The sequence below is a fragment of the Xenopus laevis genome, chromosome 4L (assembly GCF_017654675.1).
Source record: "Xenopus laevis strain J_2021 chromosome 4L, Xenopus_laevis_v10.1, whole genome shotgun sequence".
NCBI lineage: Eukaryota > Metazoa > Chordata > Amphibia > Anura > Pipidae > Xenopus > Xenopus laevis.
Window position 1 is genome coordinate 98468908 of NC_054377.1, and position 22708 is coordinate 98491615.

General features: G+C 35.2%; 1 protein-coding gene across 1 annotated transcript in view; it reads right to left on the reverse strand.

The window, feature by feature from the left end:
- The window catches only part of dpyd.L (dihydropyrimidine dehydrogenase L homeolog), a 404384-nt gene that overhangs the window by 212783 nt on the left and 168893 nt on the right, over window positions 1-22708 (reverse strand). Inside the window, exon 9 of the mRNA XM_041590529.1 lies at window positions 4562-4669. Within this exon, the coding sequence (XP_041446463.1) occupies window positions 4562-4669 (108 nt within the window). The remainder of the gene's footprint in view (window positions 1-4561; window positions 4670-22708) is intronic.

Below are 22708 nucleotides of genomic sequence, written 5' to 3' on the forward strand. Positions count from 1 at the left end.
TTAAGAACAAACCTACAGTCACTCGGACATAACCGGGGAACTGCCTGTATTTTATAAGTGTCTAATTCACAGGTAAAAACGTTTATCACAAATTGGCACAAGCAATACCCTGTGATAAATGTTTTCAATTCTTTTTGCTTCCATTTCAATGCAGTGAAATTATTTATCAGTAATAACACTATTGGAAACCTTTTATCACTAGCAATAACTTTATAGTGGCGGAAACCTAATTGTTCAAACCCCTAGGGATAGATTAACTGAAACAAGTGATTTTGAATGTGAGATAATATCACTTCATCATAGATTATTACATTGTGCTGATTCATTAAAGGGTTTAAAATAACGACATGTTTTTGAACTACCAGAGAATGAGGGGATGCTTTCTTTATTTATTCATTTATAACAGTGGTAGTAATTAGAAGTAAAGCTTGCTCCTAGGTACATAGCAAATGACAGGCTTAACACTTTCAAGAGATCTAAAATGAGATAGAATTGTAACTTGCATAACATCATCTATACAGTTGCCTGTAGCTAATTTAAATTATTAAGACTTACATGCAAATAATTTTAAGCATTAATTATTATTTAAGGTTCCTGTTGGCCCAAACAGAAGGGAAATGCTTGAAATGCTTTGCAGTGTTTGCAGGTGGTGATGACTGGGCGATAATCAAGAAAACCTATGCTAAAAAAAGTTATTATTTCCTTAGTTATAAAGGAAAGATCATGCTAAAAATGTTGCATTGAAAAAGATGTCTATCATGAAAAAAACCGAGCATACTGTAGTTAAGCGGTGTTGGAACAGAGGAATTCTTAATGGTATAGCACACTGAAAATAATATACTGCACTACAGAAATATATTCAGTTTAATTAAGTAGCCCCTGTGCTAGATAAAGTAATTAACTTTTTAATTAAGCCTAGGAAGAATTAAATAAAAACCATACTCCTCAGAAAATTACACACTCCCCCATTGTTAAATTTAGATTACTTAAAATGCTAAAACTAGACACGTTAAACTAGGTTTGAAATTAAAAACCTTGTTGTTCTACATGAAGAAAGCGCAATTTACTTTAACAATATTCAGGTAGAAAAAGGTTGCAATTCTAAATTGCTAGCTTTAAAATCTGATTAATATAATGGGGTACAACATGTATTATACAAAAGAAATGCAACATTAATATGCAATATTTAGGGGCTTATTTACTAATAGTGATGGGCGAAAAATCGCTTTGCAGAAAAATTTGTGAAACTCTGAAAAAAATTGGGAAACAGCGAAAAATCCTGAAACACATTGAAGTCAATGGGCATCAAAATAATTTTGACGCATGACAATTTTTATGCACTCGACAATTTTTACATGTGCAACATTTTTTTCCAAATGTATTAAAGTCAATGGGGCTCATTTATCAACACTGGGTGAATTTGCCCATGGGCAGTAACCCATGGCAACCAGATTGCCGCATTCATTGTTCTACTTGCAGCTGGTTTCAAAAAGATTGGTTGCTATAGCTAACTGTCCATGGGCAAATTTTCCCAGTGTTGATCAATGAGCCCCAATGGGTGTCAACATTATTTTGACACGCGTCAATTTTTACACAAGCGACTTATATGTTGCAGCAAAATTTTCACTGGCGAATGTTAATAGCAGTTTCGCAAAAGAATTTGCAGTTGACAAATTGTGCCGCAAATCCATGCCTGGTGTAAAAATTCACCACTATTTACTAAACCTAGATTTTTTCTGGTAGAGGTTTTTTGGGTAAAAAAACTCAAATTTTTAGAGGAAAAAAAACTCGACATTTTCCAAAATTTATTATACCCCGAAGCTGCTAAAAGTCTGAATCCAGAAATCTGTTATCTCAAATCTGCCAAGGTCAAGTAGAAGTCAATGGCAGATGACCCTTTTACATTTTGAAAATATCGTGATCTGCACTGGGCTTCGTCAAGTTTTTGCGGGTGATAAACTGAAAAAAATCGAGTGATTTGGGCGTCAAATCCGAAAAGATTTGTACTATACAAGTTTTCTCTCAATTTTATCAAGTATTTTCCTGACTTTTTCAAGTTATTTTATTGATATATGTGTAAGTTACTGTACATTTTATAGAAGAAGTTAATCTTGGAATAAGCTTTTAGCATGAGGTAGACACCGATAAGTTATCTGCTTTTTCCTATTTTGATGGGTTTTAAATGATTTGCCTTTTTATAGTGCCTTTCTCTATGTAGCCAGAAAAGTAAGAATAAATGACATTGCTGGGGTTAACAACAATTAGCAAACAAATAGATTAACTCTGTGGCAAGATGTTATAATTTTTTATAATTTTTGAGGTGCTGATAAATGTTATGGAAATAACAAATAATAGGCATACACTAAATGGTAGTGTGTTTGGGGCCTCCTTAATTGAGAAGCATGTTGAATAACATTTTTTTATCAACCCAAATGAACTATAACATATAACTATCTTGAACCTAATGAATAACATGTTAAAACACCACAAGCAATGGTGTAATTTACATCCAAAGACAGGAATACAGTTTGCATTTGATTTACCAATACACACATTAATTATGGCACACATTACGTTGTGGACGCCTACAATTTATGCAGGAATCCTAAAAATGAATACTGCATTTAGTTAACAAAATGGCAGTTTTCATGTCATTTTTGCACCTTGAACTTCACTGTAGTGTGAAGTGCAAGTCAGCACCAAAATAGAACATTTTCAGTGCCTTTAAGGTTATTTGTAAAAACAACTACTATTGAAAGCAACATTTGCTCCTTTTTGTTACTTTTTAAAAATTGTAAAACCATTCACATCGGTGCATTTCGAGTGAGAAAAAAAGTCACCCATAAACTAATATATTTTTTGAAAAGTCACCAAGACAAAAAAAAAAGTCACCCATAGACTCTAATACATTTAGTTACAAAAAAGTTGCAGTGACAAAAAGGTTGCCCATAGACAATGTGTTGCACAAATTTTTCACATTTTTTAGCAGATTCGCTCTTCACTAATAATATGAGAAACAGAAGGAAGTAAAGGAAGTTTAGCTTTTTAATGCCCTTAATGTAACGAAATATGAAATTCCTATCAGCCCATACAATATTGTCTATGGATGTATCTGCAGGCACAAATGCCTTAAATAAAGCAAATAAGTTGCAGACTCAGAATGGTTTTAAGAATAATAAAGCACATGAGCAGCATGTAGAAAGATTTAATACATTTAGGAAAAATATTCAAGTAAATATTTTTAACAAAACCAATGTGTGCATACTGTATGTACTGTATATATACTTACAGACCAAAATATAGTTTATGATTTTAAGTGGATTGTTTATGTAACACAGTTCCTAAACATTTTACAATTACTCCTTAGGGATTATTTTCAAAATCTTGTAGGTTGTAAAAACTAAAACTAGTAGAAGATGTTCAATATTAATGTCATAAATTTGCCACTATTTTAATATATCGGTAGAGTCTTCTCTTCCGGTATTCAAAACCCTAAATCTATTCTATACTATTTATTTTATCCAGTTTTTATTAAAAGCAGTCAGAGATCTGTAGTAAGCCATTTTGTCAGCACTGTTCATATTTATGTTGTTCAGCTGTGCTTTCTGCATCACATCATAAAACGTTATGCTGTGGAAATCCAAGGTAAGAATTACCATCTTTTACTATAAGCTTTACACATCATTTCGAAGAAAGAAAAATATAATGAAAGCTTCCAGCATTGAAGCAGTCATGTGAAATGTAATGCTTAGAAGGAATTTTCTGAAACTCAACATTTTCTCATTTTTTTTTATTGAAACAAAGTGGACCTAACTCCCACCCACAAATTTAACTCATGTAGCAAAAAATCAGCCTTCAAAAGTCAGCGTGAAAAAACATTGCAACAAAATTTTGCGTCAATTCGAATTGTGCAACTTTTTTTAATTGACTCTCTGGAGATTTCAATGTCAGTTTAGATTTTTTTTTAGCCTTTAAAATGCCTTATTGGGATGAAGAAACAATATGATTTTTATTTGTGATCAACTTTTACTTATATTACATTTTAGGCCAGTGACCAGTAAGAAAATAGGCAATTAACTGGCAAATTAAAATATAGCATACAAAAAAGTGATACACGACTTATTGATGGACATTGGTGTTCAACTTTTGCTCAAGATATGTCGCCCAGAAGTACTTATGGAAGCTATTCCATGGTGTGAAGTTAGGGAGTAGAGACTCTTAGGGGCAGATTTATAAAGGTTAGAGTTGTGTTTGCCATGGAAATTCAAGTTTTTAGGTTGGTTATTTTTGTCAAAACTCAACATTCTTGGGTTAAAAAACGCCTCACATTTTTGGATTTTTTAAAAACAAAAAAATTATGTTTTTTTTTAGATTATTATACACTGAAATAGCTAGAATCCAAAAATACACCATCTAAAACCTGTCAAGGTCATGGAATATGGAATATAAGTCTCCAAGAAGAACCAGCAACAACGGTATATTTGGAAAAACAAAAAATAAATATTTAGTGATGTATAGCAATGTGACGTTTTGTTTCCAATTTATATTACATTTAACTGACCTTGTTTGCTTGCTTTTGATACTAGTGGTAAGAAGTCCTTGGATGTATAAAAGCCATGTTCTATTGTGAGGCCAGTGAAAACATCATCTATCTTTGGCTGTGGTAGTCCTGTTAAGAGAAAGGAAAATAGATTTTAAATAATTAGTATAAAGCATCAACAACAAGAAGTATAATGTTGTTTTCTGGTGTTTTGCCCCATCAATGCATGCAACTGCATTAGATATATAGCACCATGCAAAAGTATTCAAGTCGGCTGACTAATTCTTCCATTTTACCAAGTCCTTCACTTTTGTTTTCTGTTTTAATGTATGTATATTTTATATATTGCACTACTTGTGAACGAAGCACTGCACAGCAGTAGTATAATAAACAGTCATTACAATACAAAGTACAGTTAAAATAAAGATTAAGAGCTTGCGTTAAAGAGACAAGAGGGTGGAGGTCCCTACACCATAGAGCTTACAATCTAAATGGGAAAATAACTTACAGGCACAAATAGGGGGACATTAAGGTGCACATTTATCAAGGGTCGAATTTCAAAGTTAAAAAACGTTGAGATTCGACCATTGAATTGGTCAAATTCGATAGTCAAACTTTTCTTTTTGAATTTTTTTGCCCGTTTTAGGTCAAATTAAAATCGTTCGATTGATCGTAGAAAAACTTAGCCAAATTTTGGATATAGTTTCTAGGAGGTCCACATTGGCTAACATAGTAATTCGGCAGGTTTAAGGTGGCGAAGTGGCGAAGTCGACGTTTCTTTTTAAGAGACAGTACTTCGATTTTCGAATGGTCGAATATTCTAAGTATTTTCAATTCAAATTGAAGTCGAATTTGGCCTATTCAATGATCGAAGTACCCAAAAAATACTTTGAAATTCTAAGTTGTTTTAATTCAAAAATTCACTTCGACCATTAGTAAATGTGCCCCTAAGTGCATGAAAGGTTATGAGAAGAATTATATGACTTAGCTGTAACATGTGGAAGAAAAGCTTTACATACTGTAAATATACACATCCTCCCATTTTAATATCTTTGGATCCACCTTTTGCATCAGCTTTACATGGATTTAGACTAAAACTGTGTCAGCTTTGCCACTGAGAGAGTCAGTTGGGTCCATGTCACATTTAAAAAAAGGTATATCAATTAACTGAAAGCATTTTTTTTTTTAATTATAGCAGTGAATAAAGATTTACTGAAGGATTATAAAGTATTCTCATATACCATGAGAATAATTTAAAGAGGATGTTCACCTTAACATTTACTTTTAGGGGAAGATTTATGAAAATGTGACATTGAGCTCACCACAGAAAAAATCACCCACTTTCTATACTTTCCAATGGAAAAAATATATTTATCAATGGGTGAAAGTTACAGTTCATGTAGATAAAGGGGGTCCAGCACTTGGTGGGGGGTAAACACCTCCCTTTTTCAGATCAGATTCACCTGCTGAAGGGAAGTGTTTGTCCCCCCTGAAACCATGTTTACATTTGATATGGCCCAATAAAGCAGCAATTAATGTTGGTGAGTGCTGGGCCACCTTTAACTACTACATTGATTGACTTGGCCATATGTCAGAGAGACACATCAGAAGGTAAAGCAATTTGTGTACACTGGGTGTGCTCCCAATTCCAAAATCTTGTGAAAGAGCTCACCATTTGGTTAATATGCTTCCCATAAGAATAAATAGAAAAGGGCGAGTTTTTCTGTGGTGAGCTCTGATTTCATACTTAAATATGCCCATGTGCGTGATTTCATATGAAACCATTCCATTGTGCTAATGAGTTTCCGTTTTGACAAAAGGAATAAAAAATAAATGCATTAAAAACCTTTTGGACCGGTGTCATGCGTTTAGTTTGTATTCCCAATGTACTAGCCAAGATGGCAGAGGGATGCAAAGTATTTGGGAGCCCTAATTATTGCCTGCGTATAACAAGCTTTAAGATCAGGATTGTCCCATGCTGCTCTCTGCAGTGTGTGCCAAGTTTTAATCTACCACAAGATGCAGAAAGCAGATTGCAGTGGTCCTTACTGCTACTCATTTGTGCCAACCAGATAAGCATTCCAGAATAATATATTCCCAGAATAAGTTTCCATGATACAACAACTTCAATTAGTCTGTGATTCAAAAGGGGCAGTACACCTGTGTTCAAGATAAATTAAATGAATAGGGCTTGTGTGTGTGTGTGTGTGTGTGTGTGTGTGTGTGTGTGTGTGTGTGTGTGTTGTAGTGTACAGGATTTTTATTCCACTGTTTCTAACATTTACCATGTGCTGAATGTACATTGTGTGACCTGTGATTGTTACAGTAGTTTTGTCCGATTTAGTCGACTTGTCAGAATTTGTGATTTACTGGAGCTATTGTAAATTACTTTTCTTAAAAGGAAAAAATGGGATCCAACACAATCCTTTAGCAGTAAACCCCTTAGTCACTAATCAGGTCTGTTTTATAAACATGTTTTTTTTTTTTTTAAATGAGAAATGTGTGAATAGAAACACATTCTCTTGAATTTGAATTTGTATAAGCCCCAGTGATAACCGTTAAATGCAAATTGAAAACCTATGCAGTATATATGTTTAACAAATTCCAACGTCCGACAGCACAGCACTTACAGCGTAAAGCTAGGACTGATAACATGCTCTTTCAAACACAATAATCAATTGTAATGAGCAATGTTATTTTTAGATAAGCCCAAGGAGCTAGTTCTGCAGATGCACTTTGCGCCTTGACAAATCAATACTACATTCACATTGTCCACATGTACTAAAGGGCTTTCTATTTATTTGACAAAACTGAAGTATGCATTAAAATAGGAAATGCAGCTTTGTAAACACAGGTTTGTAAGTGTATTGATTCACATCTCAGTGTTAGATAAATTAGAAAACCAGCATTACATAAGAAAGAAAAAAAAAAAGAGATTACGGAATAAAGTACAAAAGCTGTACGCTTGGGTTATCCATTACAAAAATAAAGAATAAAGTACAGCAAGTTGGATGCATGGACGCTTCATTTTTATACAGAGGCATGCTTCAAGAATTAAAAAACCTGATTGGCTAAATTTGTTAGGCCCCTGTTATTCTCCTCATCTGCTGGAGAGATAGATACATTCCCTTAAAAGTATAGGCTAAGATTTATTATCCAGAATGCTTGAAAACTGGGGTTTTCCCGATAAGGGATCTTTCTGCATTCTGGATAACAGGTCCTATATCTGTTCAAGGTACTGCTTTTATATTACAAAAAAATAGTCATTTTTACATATTAAAACTACTTAACTTAAATTGAGTCTATGGGAAAAGGCATTCCTGTAATTTGGAGCTCTCTGGATAATGGGGTTTATAAAGCAAATAAAGGAATACTTTATTTGATGGATCTCAAACAAATCTCTTTGGTGGATTCACTTTACTGATAATTTAGACAATTTTGTTCACTTGATGATGTTACATGGGCTAATTATTTGCTATACCCAGAAGTAGTACTTGCTTATAGGTGAACTTGTCTCCAACACTAGAAGAATGCTCGCAGTGATGAATTACTCCAGGAACTCCCTATCCCTGAGCCAAACTGCTGGCAGGTAACATAATAATAATAGTAAGCCCTTAATCTGATTTATAAAGTTTGCTCTAGGGTTAAAAACACCCTTCCCTGGGACTCTGGTACTACATGGTGGTTTTTCTGTAGAGGAACAACACTAAGTACAAGTAGGGATGTAGCGAACTGTTCGCCGGCGAACTTGTTCGCGCGAACTTCGACCGTTCGCGTCCGCCGAATGTTCGCGAACGTCGCGCGACGTTCGCATTTTGAATTCGCGTTCGATTCGAATACAAATCGTTCGACCATTCGACCATTCCAATTCCTTCGACCGCTAAAAATCGAACGATTTCCATTCGTTCGAACGATTGTAAGCATTCGATCGAATGAAAAGCATTCGATCGAATGCTTCGATCGTTCGATTCGAATGAAAATCGTTCGATCGAACGATTAAAATCTTTCGATCGTTCGAATCGAACGATTTTAGCGGGTGTTCGAAGTTCGCGAACTGTTCGCGAACGTTCGCATTTTTTGCCGGTGTTCGCGAACACCAAATCGGCAGTTCGCTACATCCCTAAGTACAAGTACAAACAACACAAGTCTCTTCTAAAGGCTCAAGAACACTATGGGATGTGGTCCTTTCCATTATATACACCATAATGGTGGGAACACTTATGATATTTCAGACTAAGGTCTGCAATAACGCAGGAGTGCAAATAACATATAGGGGCAGATTTATCAAGGGTTGAATTGAAAATTCAAATTTTTAAATTTAGTTTCGAGTTTATTTTAGTGTAATTCGACTAATTTGATTCAGATTTAAAAAAAATTCTAAATTTGAATTTTGAAATTTATCATGTACTGTTCCTTTAAGAATTTGAATTCTACTATTCACCATCTAAAACCTGCCAAATTGTTTTTTTAGCCTATGGGGGACCTCCTACAATCAATCTGGAGTGGTTTGGTAGACTGGTGAAAAATTGTAATCGAAGTCGATCGAATTCGATTCAAACTCAATTCAAATTTGCAGCTCGATCCTATTTTAATAAATTTCGAAATTTGACCCTTGATAGTGTCCAAATCTGCATATGTGAATAATTTTGCATTGTGAGTATAAAATGCTTGTGGGCAAATTTACTAAAGGGGCGAAGTGACCAACGCTGGCAAAGGAGATAGACTTTATTGGTACTTCGCTCCCCAACTCATGGCGAATTTTCACTCTGGTGAATGGACGCAACCACGCAAATTCACTAAGATGCGGATTTTACTAAACGTTACCTCTTGCGTCAGACTTGCCTTCTCCACCTCAGACCAGGTGAAGTGCAAGTCCCAAAAAACGCTGCAGTCTTTCTTTTTTCAAGATAATAGGCTACAAAAGAGTGTAAATCTTTTTTGGGGTAACCCGCTTCCCCCCCTACATTTCCCAACATATGGCACATAAACTATACAGGGGGCTCATGTGTAGGGCAATATAACAACATATATTTTATTTTATGAAGGTTTCCTGGGCTTGTGTAGTGTAATGTATTTGCCGCAACATGTACGTCCATTAAACTTTAACTTCCTGCCATATGTAAATTAGCCAACGCTAGCGCAACTTCGATTTGCTTGGCGATGTAAAGCTAGCACAATTTCGTAAGCATTCGGGGTCCTGGACGCAACTTTGGATTTTAGCGAATTAGCTTTGTCCTGGCGAATCTACGTCTGGCGAAGTGTTACGATGTGAGCGAAGTCGTCTCTGGCGAATTTTCGGAGGTTAGTAAATTTGCCCCTTGGTCTGATAATGTTAAAAATCAAAATGCAGCACCATTAGCTTTTATTGTATAAGATAGAATGCACATCATTCCGGCTGTGTTGCTCGCCATTCCCAGCAGTGTATGCCATCTATTACTTTCTATTAAGGTAAAAACAAGAACAGATGGGGCAAAGGATTTGTGAAATTATACAGTGCAGCTGTTAAGTGTTTTCAGGATAAAAATTGCACTGTTCAATATCTTACATTTGCAAGTGGAAAGATTTGGAGTATGAGTCCACCAGGGTTTATAAAATACTTTGCTTTCTTATATGTAAATGTCACGTCGCTGCTGTTGTCAAGAAACAATTACAATCTCCTCTTTTCAACTGTCACCTAATCCCACAGTAATCTAAGGGAAACAAGATGCCCAAAGCATACCGACAACCAATGGACATCTGATCAGAAATGGTCTAGTTAGGTCCAGTTTATAATGATGTTAAAAATCTATAAACCTAAACAAATCACTGTTCCTGGGCTGATTTTTGCTGATTGGTCACAATTATGGATGTCTAACTCCCAGCAATGAGGATTCCAGCTGTAAAGCCAATATCAACCAATATACTCATTTATACTTCACTAAAGTCCCAATTAGTGGTGAGTGACAAATTTCACTAAACTGCAGGAAAATATATTTTGAGGTCAACAGGGCATTTTACCGCAGCAACGTTTTCAGCGCAAAATTCATTACATTTGATAGACTTTTTTTTCACAATGACTTTTTTGGTGCAAAATACATCAGGGTTTATGGGTTTTTTTGTTTTTTTTTCAAAATTTTGCCGCCTTTGTGGGAAAATATTTTGAGATGGTGAAATGTAAAATTTCCATGGCTGGTAAAAAAAATTGCTCACCACTAAGCACAATTCTCACATTTTGATAAATCCGCCCAGAGTGTAACACAGTATAACAGAGTGTAATCGCTCAAAAATGCATTCAGAGTAATTTTGGAGCGATTATGCAATTTAAGTGTTTTAGCAGAGATAATGCTCTATATTATCTATGGCAGGGTATTTTCTGGCAATTTGTAGCAACGACAAATTGCGGGTGACAATTAGCACCGTGTGCCATTACCCTAAAGTCAGTTGTATTAGACTTAGGGGCAGATTTATTAAAATGTGGGCCACTGACCCGATCTAAAACACAGATGCTCTGTAAGGCTACACATTGTTATTAGTACGTTTTATTACTTTATTCCAGTCTCTTATTCAAATCAATGCATGGTTGCTAGGATATTTTGGACCCTATCAACCAGATTGCTAAAATTGCAGATTGGATTACTACTGAATTAAAAAGCTAAATAACTCAAAAACCACAAATAAATAATGAAAACCAATTGCAATATGTCAATATATTACTCTCTACATCAGGGATCCCCAACCTTTTGAACCTGTGAGCAACATTTAGAAGTAAAAGTAGTTGGGGAGCAACACTAGCATGAAAAATGTTCTTGGGGTGCCAAAGAAGTGCTGTGATTGGCCATTTGGTATCCCCTATGTGGATTGTCAACCTACATTGAGACTCTGTTGGGCAGTACACCTGGTTTTTATACTACCAAAACTTGCCTCCAAGGCTGGCATTCAAAAATAATCACCTGCTTTGAGGCCACTGGGAGCAACATCCAAGGGGTTGGAGAGCAACATGTTGCTCACGAGCTACTGGTTGGGGATCACTGCTCTACATCATAAACTTTATTTTAAAGGAGAACAACCCATTTAAACACTTGCACCTATGATCAATGAAAATATGCTCAGAATATTCTATTAATTAAAAATTCCATTTGTTTATCTATAGCATGCGTTAAATTTAGATTTGTAGCACTTGTTTTGTAGATTTGTAGCACATTTTTTGTGTATGGCTACATTTGTGATATATTCAGCTAACTAGATTCTTGGTGATGTTACAATACTTTAAACTCAAATTTTCAGTTTTCCATTTAGAATATTATAAGTACTTTGTAAAACTTGTATACCTGTATTACATACAAGTATTAATGGGGTTGTACACCTTTAAGTATGTTATAGAATGGCCCGTTCTTAGCAACTTTTCAATTGGTTTCATTTGTTTACTGTAGTTTGTATGGTTAATAAATTAATGGTCTTCTAGCAGCCAAAAATTATCACTACATGAAGCTACAATTTTATTTTTGTTGGTACTTTCTATTACTTATCTTTATATTCAGGCCCTCTCCTATTCATTTACAGTCTCTCATTTTAACCACTGCCTGGTTGCTAGTGTATATTGGACCATAGCAACCAGGTATTTTCAAATAGAGAGCTACTGAACAAATAGCTTCTTTAAATAATTCAAAAATCCATTAATGAAAACAAATTGCAAATAGTCTTATAATGAGAATGTCTACATCATACTACAATTTGATTTAAAGGTATACAACCCCTTTCACAACAGTATTTTAGTTTGTGATATGTTTAAACAGAAGAGTGTTCAAGGCAAAATTGCTTATTATCTTGACCTGTTTATAAGTGTTATTAAAGTAATGGCTAACTGTAGTGGCAAATAAATTCACCAGACACTAATTTGCAGCAAATTTCCGCATTTTGCCACAAGCCAAAAAATTTGCGAAAAGGAAACAATTCACCAGTGAAAAATCCACCGCGACAAAAAAAAAATTGGTGTGCGTCAAAATTGTCACTCGTCGATTGTCTTTAATGCATTTGGAACAAATAATCGCTCACGTCAAAATTATTTTGATGCCCATTGACCAATGCGTTTCACAAATTTTTTGGCGTTTCCTGAATTTTGTGGTAAATTCGAAGCAAAATGGCACAGATTGGCCCATTGCTAGCTAACTGTACTGCATTGTCAGGATGATTACTCTTAACATCTACTTCTGCATAAAAATCATATACTGTATTTTGAGGGGCTTTTTGATCAAGCAGGGAAATTCAAGTATTGTTGGAAACAGTTGAGAAAAATGTAACTCTCGAGTGAAGGAATAGAATAAAAAAAACTTTGAATTTTGGCTACTTCGACCATCTAATGGGCTACTTCAACTTCGAATCGCACGATTCAAACTAAAAATCGTTCGACTATTCGACCATTCGATAGTCGAAGTACTGTCTCTTTAAAAAAAACTTTGACCCCCTAGTTCGCCAGCTAAAACCTACCAAAGTCAATGTTAGCCTATGGGGAAGGTCCCCATAGGCTTTGCAATCTGTTTTTGGGCGTAGAAAAATCGTTTGATCGATGGATTAAAATCCTTCGAATCAAACGAATCGTTCGATCGAACTATTTGCGATAAATCCTTCGATATTCGAAGTCGAAGCATTTACATTCGACAGTCGAATATCGAGGGTTAATTAACCCTCGATATTCGACCCTAGGTAAATCTGCCCCTGAGTGCTCTTAAACCTTTAATGTACTGAAGACTCCTGATTAGGTCCACTTGGAATTTAGTAGTCTGATGCGGACAATGAAGATATTATGTAATACCTCATAGCCTGATGTTAGATGAACTATTAATGGCTGTCATATCTTGCAGGACTGGTGAAGTTCAATACAGTACATCTTATAGGGATAGTTAATAATGCATTAAAAAAAATACATTAGGAACTGAAAGGAAGCTGTAACAATGAATCTACAGGCTTCACACTATAGACCATGAAGATAAAAATGTTTAATGTCTAATGTAACCATGTTAGCTCTGGAAAGAATATTGTCTTTGTCCTTTATCCATCAGGCTTATTTTTAGATTAAGTATTTTTGACAGTAAAACTGCAAAATAATGTTGTGTCCACTTCTTTTCCCAATTTAAGTTTGCTTAAAAACCATTGAAGTTTTTCTAGTATGTTTACTATGTACACATTTATTATACCGTTCTGTTGTCACTTTATAAATATGTGTCATGCCAGAGAAGTATTGTAAAGGGTTAACACTGGAGGCATTTAGTTTTGGGCCCACAAAGAGACCCTAAATCAGACATTTCTACAGGGGGGCTGTGCAAAGGTGTTATCCATATCTGCCATATCTGGCAGCAAATTCGTTATGTGGGTGTTGGGGTGTTTTGGGGTGTCTGATGTTAGTCTAACCTGTGTGTAAGGTGTTTGAGAGATGTATGTTTGGTTGGGAGTCCCGTTTTCGTGACAATATGTAATAACAAATATTGGCTTACATTTTTTCACCACACATGGTTTCGCAGCAAAAGACTGCATTCCGCCATCTGCGGATTTTTTTTTTTAGAAACCGCAACAAAAATTCACCAAGAAAAATGCCCATTCACTTCAATGCATTTGGAGTGATAAAAAAAAACACCCATTGACTGTTTTCTATCCAAAAGAAACAACCAATCCTAAATACAATTAAAAAGAAATCTGTTTGCATTTCTTTAATTCCTTCATTAACTTTCTTCCTCTTTTTAATCATTATGGTCACGTATGTAATAATGCATGATTCAAATATATTGAAACTATGCATAACCCCTAGGAAATGATGATTAATTTAAAAAAAAAAACAAAGATGACAGGCTTTATAATAAAGAAATGGTACTTATAAAAGAGAAGGAAATAAATGGAACACAGACACCTGCCGCAGAGATCAGGGAGCAATCCTAGCTAGTAATAAGTGGCTGCAGTTAGCAGAGAGGATGGGAAAAATGAACAGAGAAACAAAAATTGAATATTAAATGTGGTAATTAAAATGCTATTTTGCATAGATATATGGAATAAGAAACAACTAAGCAACTTAACTCATGTACAGCACAGCAGGAAGCTAAATTAACACTGTCATTAAAAAAAGGCACTTCATAAAATAAAATGCTCGAGTCCTGTGTCTGTTTCATTTGCTATGTATACAGGCATTGTTCTCACTTACTATGCATCTATATAATGGTTGTCTCTCTTCCATTGTACAGGAGCATTAATATTTATAGAATAGGGGAATTCAAATCAGAATGAACTTCTGGTCAGAGTGGCCTGGGGAACACGAAGCAGCCTCCCACACGCCCCTTATCATTTGAATTTGTAGGTCTAAACAAGATCTGGATTTGACATCAAATGAAAAATCACATTGTATTGAAATTACTAGTTCCTGGTACATTACACCAGCGTATGAATTATTATACTGTAGCACTGTTTGCGAGCACAGTGCTATGCTAATATCAGATGTCAGTATTATTCTCCTAACAACTGAAAAATATATGTAAAGGAGAGTTGCAATGTATAATTTAGCTAGAGAGTTTTCCAGTAAGAGTGTGGACAAAGGCCCACAGCATGTCTCACCATGTATATAATTAATATAATTGTAGTGAACTGGACGTGTATAGCCTTTGCCAGAGCAGTTCATTATGAATTTTGAAATGCACACAAAAGCATATATATATATATATATATATATATATATATATATATATATATATATATATATATATATATATATATATATATATATATATATATATATATATATATATATATATATATATTTGAACACGTCTGAAACCTAGGTAAAGTTAAAATTCTTTAGCAAGGTTATACAATGCAAGGGGAAATTATAAATATTTTTTGATATCATCGTATTGCCGTATCTTCAACCAAGATCTATTAAAATAAAGGGGGCATTTATATGTTGAAATCAATTGTGCACCTAACGATGAATAGAGAGATCGTAAACATACATGAAGAATTACAGCAAGAAAAATGTGTTTTTTTAAAGAGTGGGTTATAGCATCTGCTTACCATTGCGCAGACACACTTGCAGCATTTTATATTTGCCGATAACACTTATGGGCAGATTTATGAAGGTTTAAGCTTCCTGGTTCAGTCAAAACAATTGCAGAAAATGTGAGTGAATTCAGGAACCCAGACATTTGAGCCTTAATAAATTCCCCCCCACACACACACTATAGGATTTTATATACACACACACATTATGGGGGTTATTTATTAAAGGTCAAATTCTACCTCGCATAAACTCACAACTCAAATGTTTGCTTAATTATGAAAAAACTCAAATGTAAAAAAATGCAATCGTGGGGGTTACTTGAATACTCAAAACCGATCGATTTATCAGTGAAAAAAAAACCTTGAATACCTCAAATTGATCAAGTTTCCAAGCTGAAACCACTGAAAAAAACCTGAAAATCACGAAGGCTAAAAACTTCTTCAAATAGTTCTAGGGACCTCTGCCATTGTAGTTATTATTGTATTTAACCCACTAACAGGAAAACCACTCCTGGGGGATGAAGTATGATATAATTGTAGCTGAGCCTCCCAGACAAACCACAAGTCTAATTCTCCATTGCAGGAAGAGCTGTAGTGTTGGGATCAGATTTATTTAAATGTGAGTAAGCAATAAAAACTCACCCATGTTCTATTCTGTGGCAACAATTCTGTAAAAAAAAAATAGAGTATAGTGGCCCTTTAAGGACTGAGATAGAAGGTCTATCTTTTAAAGTATCTCAATTTAACGCATTATGTTTGTACCTGTGAAAGCTAGAAAGTGGTTTTAAATGCTAGCAATCATGTATAAACTTCACTTTCATGTGAAAAAAATGTTGCTATCTCTATTTCCTGTACAGTGTGAGGTCAGTTTTCTTGTTATGCATTTAATATCATTTGCTTGTAAAACATGGGACAGCTCTACATTGCAATAAAAATAAAACACATACGAAGCTGTCAGAGTCATCATTATGAAAGAAATAACAGATGATTTGAATACATTTGCCATTTAGACAAGTGGTTTAATGCTTGCCCAGTAGCACAGTTGGATTGTTCTATTGCCAAAGCTGCTATGACTGAATCTTTACTTTGGCTTCTGATGTTGGACATTTTCCATTACTGGACAGTGGGCCAAGTGCAAACCAGTGTTTGGGTTTAAGCCAGACATCATTTGCATTTATCCCATCAACTGACAGAAAAGAAACATCAGATATAGCAGTGGCTTCCATGTTACTGCTGGGAATTTCAACGGTTTAGATGAACCTGTACAAGGACCAAGAGGCTAAAAGGGATTTTCTCCAGGGTGTTCTTGCAATGTCCAAAGCTTAATTAAGGATTTTCATTTCACTTTGTAACCGATGTTATGACATTAGAATATATGTTGCAAACTTAAGAGTTTAGCATTTCTGGAGCTAAAAAGGTGTTTACACTGCAAGAGAGCTACTAGTATTGGCTTTTTATAGTAAATATATACATATATTTTGTTGGTATTATGGAACACTGGAGCCAGCATGGGGAATAAAAATGGGTTTGTTGTCTCCCTTATACTGGGCTGTCTCTTCGTGTATTCACTTAAACACACTAAAGTGGTGTATGAATGTGGCATTTAATGGTATACAATTACAATTCTTTGATAAAAAAGGACCCATTTGGCCCTTTTAGTATTCTACTACTACACTGTTTTATTAGAATATTATTAATTGATTGCAAATTATCAGGAACTCAAGAAGGCTCATTTAATGTATGCAAGTTAAATGAGCATACATTAAATCAGCCCAAATCTACATTTTCCCCCCACAAAGCCAATGTCTTTTCCCCCTCAGAATTCCAGTGCCATTGTGGGCAAAAATGGCCACTGACCTGACCACTTGGTGAGGAGCTGGTGAGCTAGGGTTCCCCTGTGAACATAGGAGCAGCAGTGCATGACAGAACAAAAGGTAGGAAGGACTGGGCGGCCCTGATTGCAACTATACAGCATTAAGAGCACATGTAGACACAAGTACCATTACTGAACATGGTTTTATGCACAACTCACTTTGAGGGAAAGTGCAAGTTCCCCAATGCACTTGTGGTTGTAAATGAGCCCTACTGCGTTAGCTCATGTTGTTTCTGGTATCTACAGATCATCATGCATGTGACCGTACTGTATATTTACACAGTCAGTCTACAAAAAAAAAAAAAAAAGGAAAATATACCATAAATTATTATCTTTAAGCTCAGACTAGCGCGAATCAATAGAAAGGATCATCACTAAATATCATATCATTTGTGTCTTATGAACAAAGTTCCTGTTTTAAATAAAGTTAAATGTTCAGAGGTTTCCTATGATGGTATTGAAAGGTCAGGACTTCGGTCACAAATTCAAGGTTGGAGTGGGAGGGTGCAGACTAGGGATGGGCGAATTTGACCCGTTTCGTTAATAATTCTCCGCAAGCGAAATGTCGCAGACGCCCATTAAAGTCTATGGGCGTCAAAAAAGATTTTGTCGCGCGGCGAAATTGTTTTGACACGCGTCTTTATTTTTGCCGCACGCCGCCATACAAGTCTATGGGCGTCATTTTTTTAGCGAAACGAGGCGAAAAAATTCACCCATCCCTAGTGCAGACCTTTAAACCATTGCAGTCCTGCAATAACATGTTAGAAATATACATATGTAAATGTATTATGTAGCATTAATAGTTATTCATTGTCTTTGCAAAACATACATTTATACAGAAAAACCCACTTTAATAGAGGTGACCATAATATTCTTTGAATAAGTGATGTTTGCTATGTATTGTGCTTCCCATATTTCATAAGTGAATAACTACCAAGACATTGGACATATGTCATTTAAAAGAGAGAAATTTTAAGGGGCACATTTACTTAGCTCGAGTGAGTGAAGAATTTCAAAGGTTTTTTTGGCTACTTCGACCATCAAATTGGCTACTTCGACCTTCGACCACGACTCGAACTAAAAATTGTTCGACTATTCAACGATTCGATAGTCGAAATACTGTCTCTTTAAAAAAAACTGACTACCTACCCAGCACCAATGTTAGCCTATGGGGACCTTCCCCATAAGCTTTCTAAGCTTTTTTTGATCGAAGGAAAATCCTTCGATCGATGGACTTCGAATCGTTCGATTTGAGGATTTAATCTTTTGATCAAACGATTTTTCCTTTGATCGTTCGATTGAAGCATTTGCGGTAAATCCTTCGACTTCGATATTCGAAGGATTTTACTTTGAGGGTCGAATATCGAGGGTTAATCAACCCTTGATATTCGAGCAATAGTAAATGTGCCCCTAAATGTTACAGTCTATTAATTTCTAGGCAGAAAAGTAGAAAAGTTTCCTGGTAGGGTCTGTGGGAGTTGAAAAATTGGAAACATTCGTTCATCACTGGAGAGATAGCAATAACCCAGAATCCTATACAATATGTCCTTGTTCAACTCGTAAATTGTGCAATGAAAAAAATATGTATTTTATGTTTTTCGTGATAATTTTTACATTATACAAAATCATTTTATACGTCAGTACAAAATGATGTTCTATAGATTGCTATGTAATTATACACATATCATTCCACCCACACTCTCCTTCAGATCGTTTAAGGTAAGCCATCTCTAGGCATTAACAAAAAAAAAAAGTCAGCATTATTCATGTGTCTGTAACTGTACATCTTAAGCTGAAAACCCGTCATCAGAGTATTCTTCATAAAAAAAGGTAATAATTAAGGTTTTTCTTCTTTTCATGGCATGTCATCAGACCTATAATACAAAACATATCATATTCCCATTTACTGCTTTTACCTGAAAGACTCTGCTTGCTAAGCATATCAAAAAGAAAAAAATTCCATCTGCCAGTCATCTTATTAAACACATACTGATATCTCCGGTTCTAGACTCTCATTGGTCTCATGCTCACAGAGTCAAGAGAAGCTAGGTGTGACAGCATTCATTTTTGTTAACAAAAGGATGACTTTAATTGCTATTTGAATTAAATAAAAGACCAATGCAAAAGTCAAAGCTTATAAACCGATTCTGTATATGGCAAGTCTGATTTCACCATGCATTTGTCACTTGCTAAATATAACTGTACTTTTATAAATGTACTTTTTAAAATAGAGGTACGGCAAGAAAACCAACTATCTAAAATAACGGATACCACTCTAGTGAGCAAATAATGTTCAGGAAATAGGTTCCCTTTAATTGGTTCTTGATAAAATAAACCATTGTGTGAATGTGATGGGGATTTAATACTGTAAGCTGCACTGGGACAGGGACTCATGTCAGGGACTGACTAATGGGATTATGTAATAAAAGGTACAATGTTTGCTGCAGGTCTAATCACTTATAGTATCCAACCAACAGGCAACATTTAGTGGTCATTAGTTCAAAAATCTTATATCTTATTGGTTGCTATGACAAATCATTCAAGTGTGGAAAGAAATGATAAAATCTTACTGATCAATCACAAGTTGAGCCAATCTGGAAACTCTAAAACTGCCACAATAAAACTTTTGAGGCCCATTTATTATAGATGGAATTTTAGTGGTATTAGAGGTTACCTTTTTTTTAGGTAACTGTCACTAGTGAATTTCTAATAGGGGTCCAAATGTGATGAGCAAAACTTTTAATAGTGGTAGATTTTTGCTTTTAACTTTCAATTGCCTCCTAAAAAGTGTAGGAAGTAATTTTAAAATCTTAGGCCACATTGAGAAAAAAGCATGTAGAGTGTAGAAGGGGAATGCATTTTTCATAAATGCAATTTTTTACTAACAAGTCATTTATGCAAAATAGAATTTATAAATTAAAAACACAAGCTATTTATTAGTGCAAAATAAGCCTTAAAGCCAGGTCATAGTATATAGCATGTGTGGAAAAATCCTTAACACATTAGCAACAGACACGTCTGAACAATGCTAGATATTTTGCATTGTCTTTAGACATACTGTACAGTATGATAGTTGCCTGTACATGTTAAACAGCTCTGCTTTACAAAGTATGAAATATTCATAGTGGCGGATTCCTCTGGACCTCACATCCTTCATCAATCTCTCTAAAACTAAACTTAAGACCACAGAGCTCATTGATGACCGCAACAACCATTGCACAAAAATGGATGCAGTTGTGTAGATTGTAAGCATTCTTTAAAGGTACTTGAGTTCAAATGCACTGCTTGCATTTCCCTAGCCGCAAAGTCTGGTTCGCCCCCCGGAACACGTGCATGCATACCTCTATCCAGTGTCGTAGCGTTCAGAGAGGGAGTGCAGGGAGCAGGTCTGGACTTGCGTAATCATTGAGCTTTTACCTCTTTGAGCAGTGATGCATTATCTGACCTAAACTGCCCATACAAACGGACTCTGAATAATTGACCCAACACTTTAATACCAAGACAATTGTTTGGTCATTCAGTCTATTTGACAGGTTAGAAAATTTCTGTTGAATAACAAAAATATCTTTGCATGGATATCTGATGATATCCATGGGTGACTGTTACTACTATTACTGGAACAACTTCATACGATTGCTGTCTTTCAATTAAATGGTCAGGACAGCAACTGACTTAGCATTTTTCCTACTTTAAAGGAGAAGGAAAGCTACGGAGGCATTTTATTGCCAATAGATTAGCTGCAATAGTGCAAGCTAGAATGCTATTTTTATTCTGTAGAATGTTTTACCATACCTGAGTAAAAAGCTCTAGAAACTCTCTGTTTGTTTAGGATAGGAGCTGCAGTATTAATGTGCTGTGACATCACTTCCTGCCTGAGTCTCTCCCTGCTCTGGGCTCAGATTAAAGCAGAGAAGGGAGGGGGTGGGGAAGAGGAGCAAACTGAGCATGCTCTTGCCCAGGGCAATGAGGTTTAAGCTGAAGGCAGGAAGTCTGATACAGAAGCCCATGTGTACACGATAGAAGGAAAGAAATGCAGTGTTTCTTTTGAAAGGGTACACAAAGCAGCACTACTTTGGGGGTTTACTGGTATATTTAGATAGACCTTTCTGATAAGGCTTACTTAGTTTTAACCTTTCCTTCTCCTTTAATCCTACATTTTAAACCTTTTTTTAAATCATAGCATTGAAACATACAATCAATATACGAATGTTCGCTGTACAACTAATAAAATCTAAATGTGTATGGTCATCTTAAGCTTACTGCCATGAAAATTCAAGTTTGAATAGATTTTTTTGGTCAAAACTCGAGTTAATACCACAAGCCTGGAAATAGCTCAAATCCAAAAATACAACATCTAAAACCTGTCAAGGTCATGTAGGAGTCATTGGCATATGTCCTTTGAATCATTTGAAGATGTTAATGCATGATGGTCGAGTTTTTTTCAGAGGGTTTTGCCCAAAAAAAAAAAAATCTATTTGAGCGATTCAAGTTATTCCCATTCTAGTTTTTTTTTAAATTAGTTCTTCATTCGAATATATACATACACTATATATACAGTATATATATATATATAGAGTAGAAAATACAGCCAAGCTGCCAAAACTGGAAAAGTACTTTCAACAGAGATAATAAATACTGGCGACATTGTGTAATGTTCTAGTCATGCAGAGCTTTAGAACATTACAGTATATCATTTGTATTTATTGGCTCAGTTACAGGCATTTTCACAGTTCAGTGGAGATTAACCTATGCACTTCCAGTCCTTCAGCTTTCTAAAATGCACTCACGTATGATAAACATAAAGTATCATGCATTTAACCCTTTAATGGTCTACTTTCTCCAAAGTGATGTGCTCTTCGTGTTAACATCAGTGAAGAAATTCCCCTGACAATGTTCATATACTGTAATGTATACTTGGCAGTGTATTTGTGGCACTGCATATTTGGTCATTCACAGGGTAATGGTACCAATACTATATTTCAACTTTAGTAACAGGTGTAATGTCTGACAGTAAGGGGCACATTTATCAAAATTCTAATTTTGTCAGTTTTTATTTAATTAAAAAAAAAAAAAACATTGAAACCCCGCCAAACTCAAATGTGCACTCATTAATTGCAAAACTAATGTCAAAAATTTATATTTGAATATAGTAAACTCACATTCTACCCATCATTTCCAAACAATTCTAGCAAGTTTTTTTTAAAATTCAAAAACCTCAAATTAATAAATATCCCTTGCAATTTGAGTAGGACAACTCCCATAAACATCTAAATGAGCCTGCT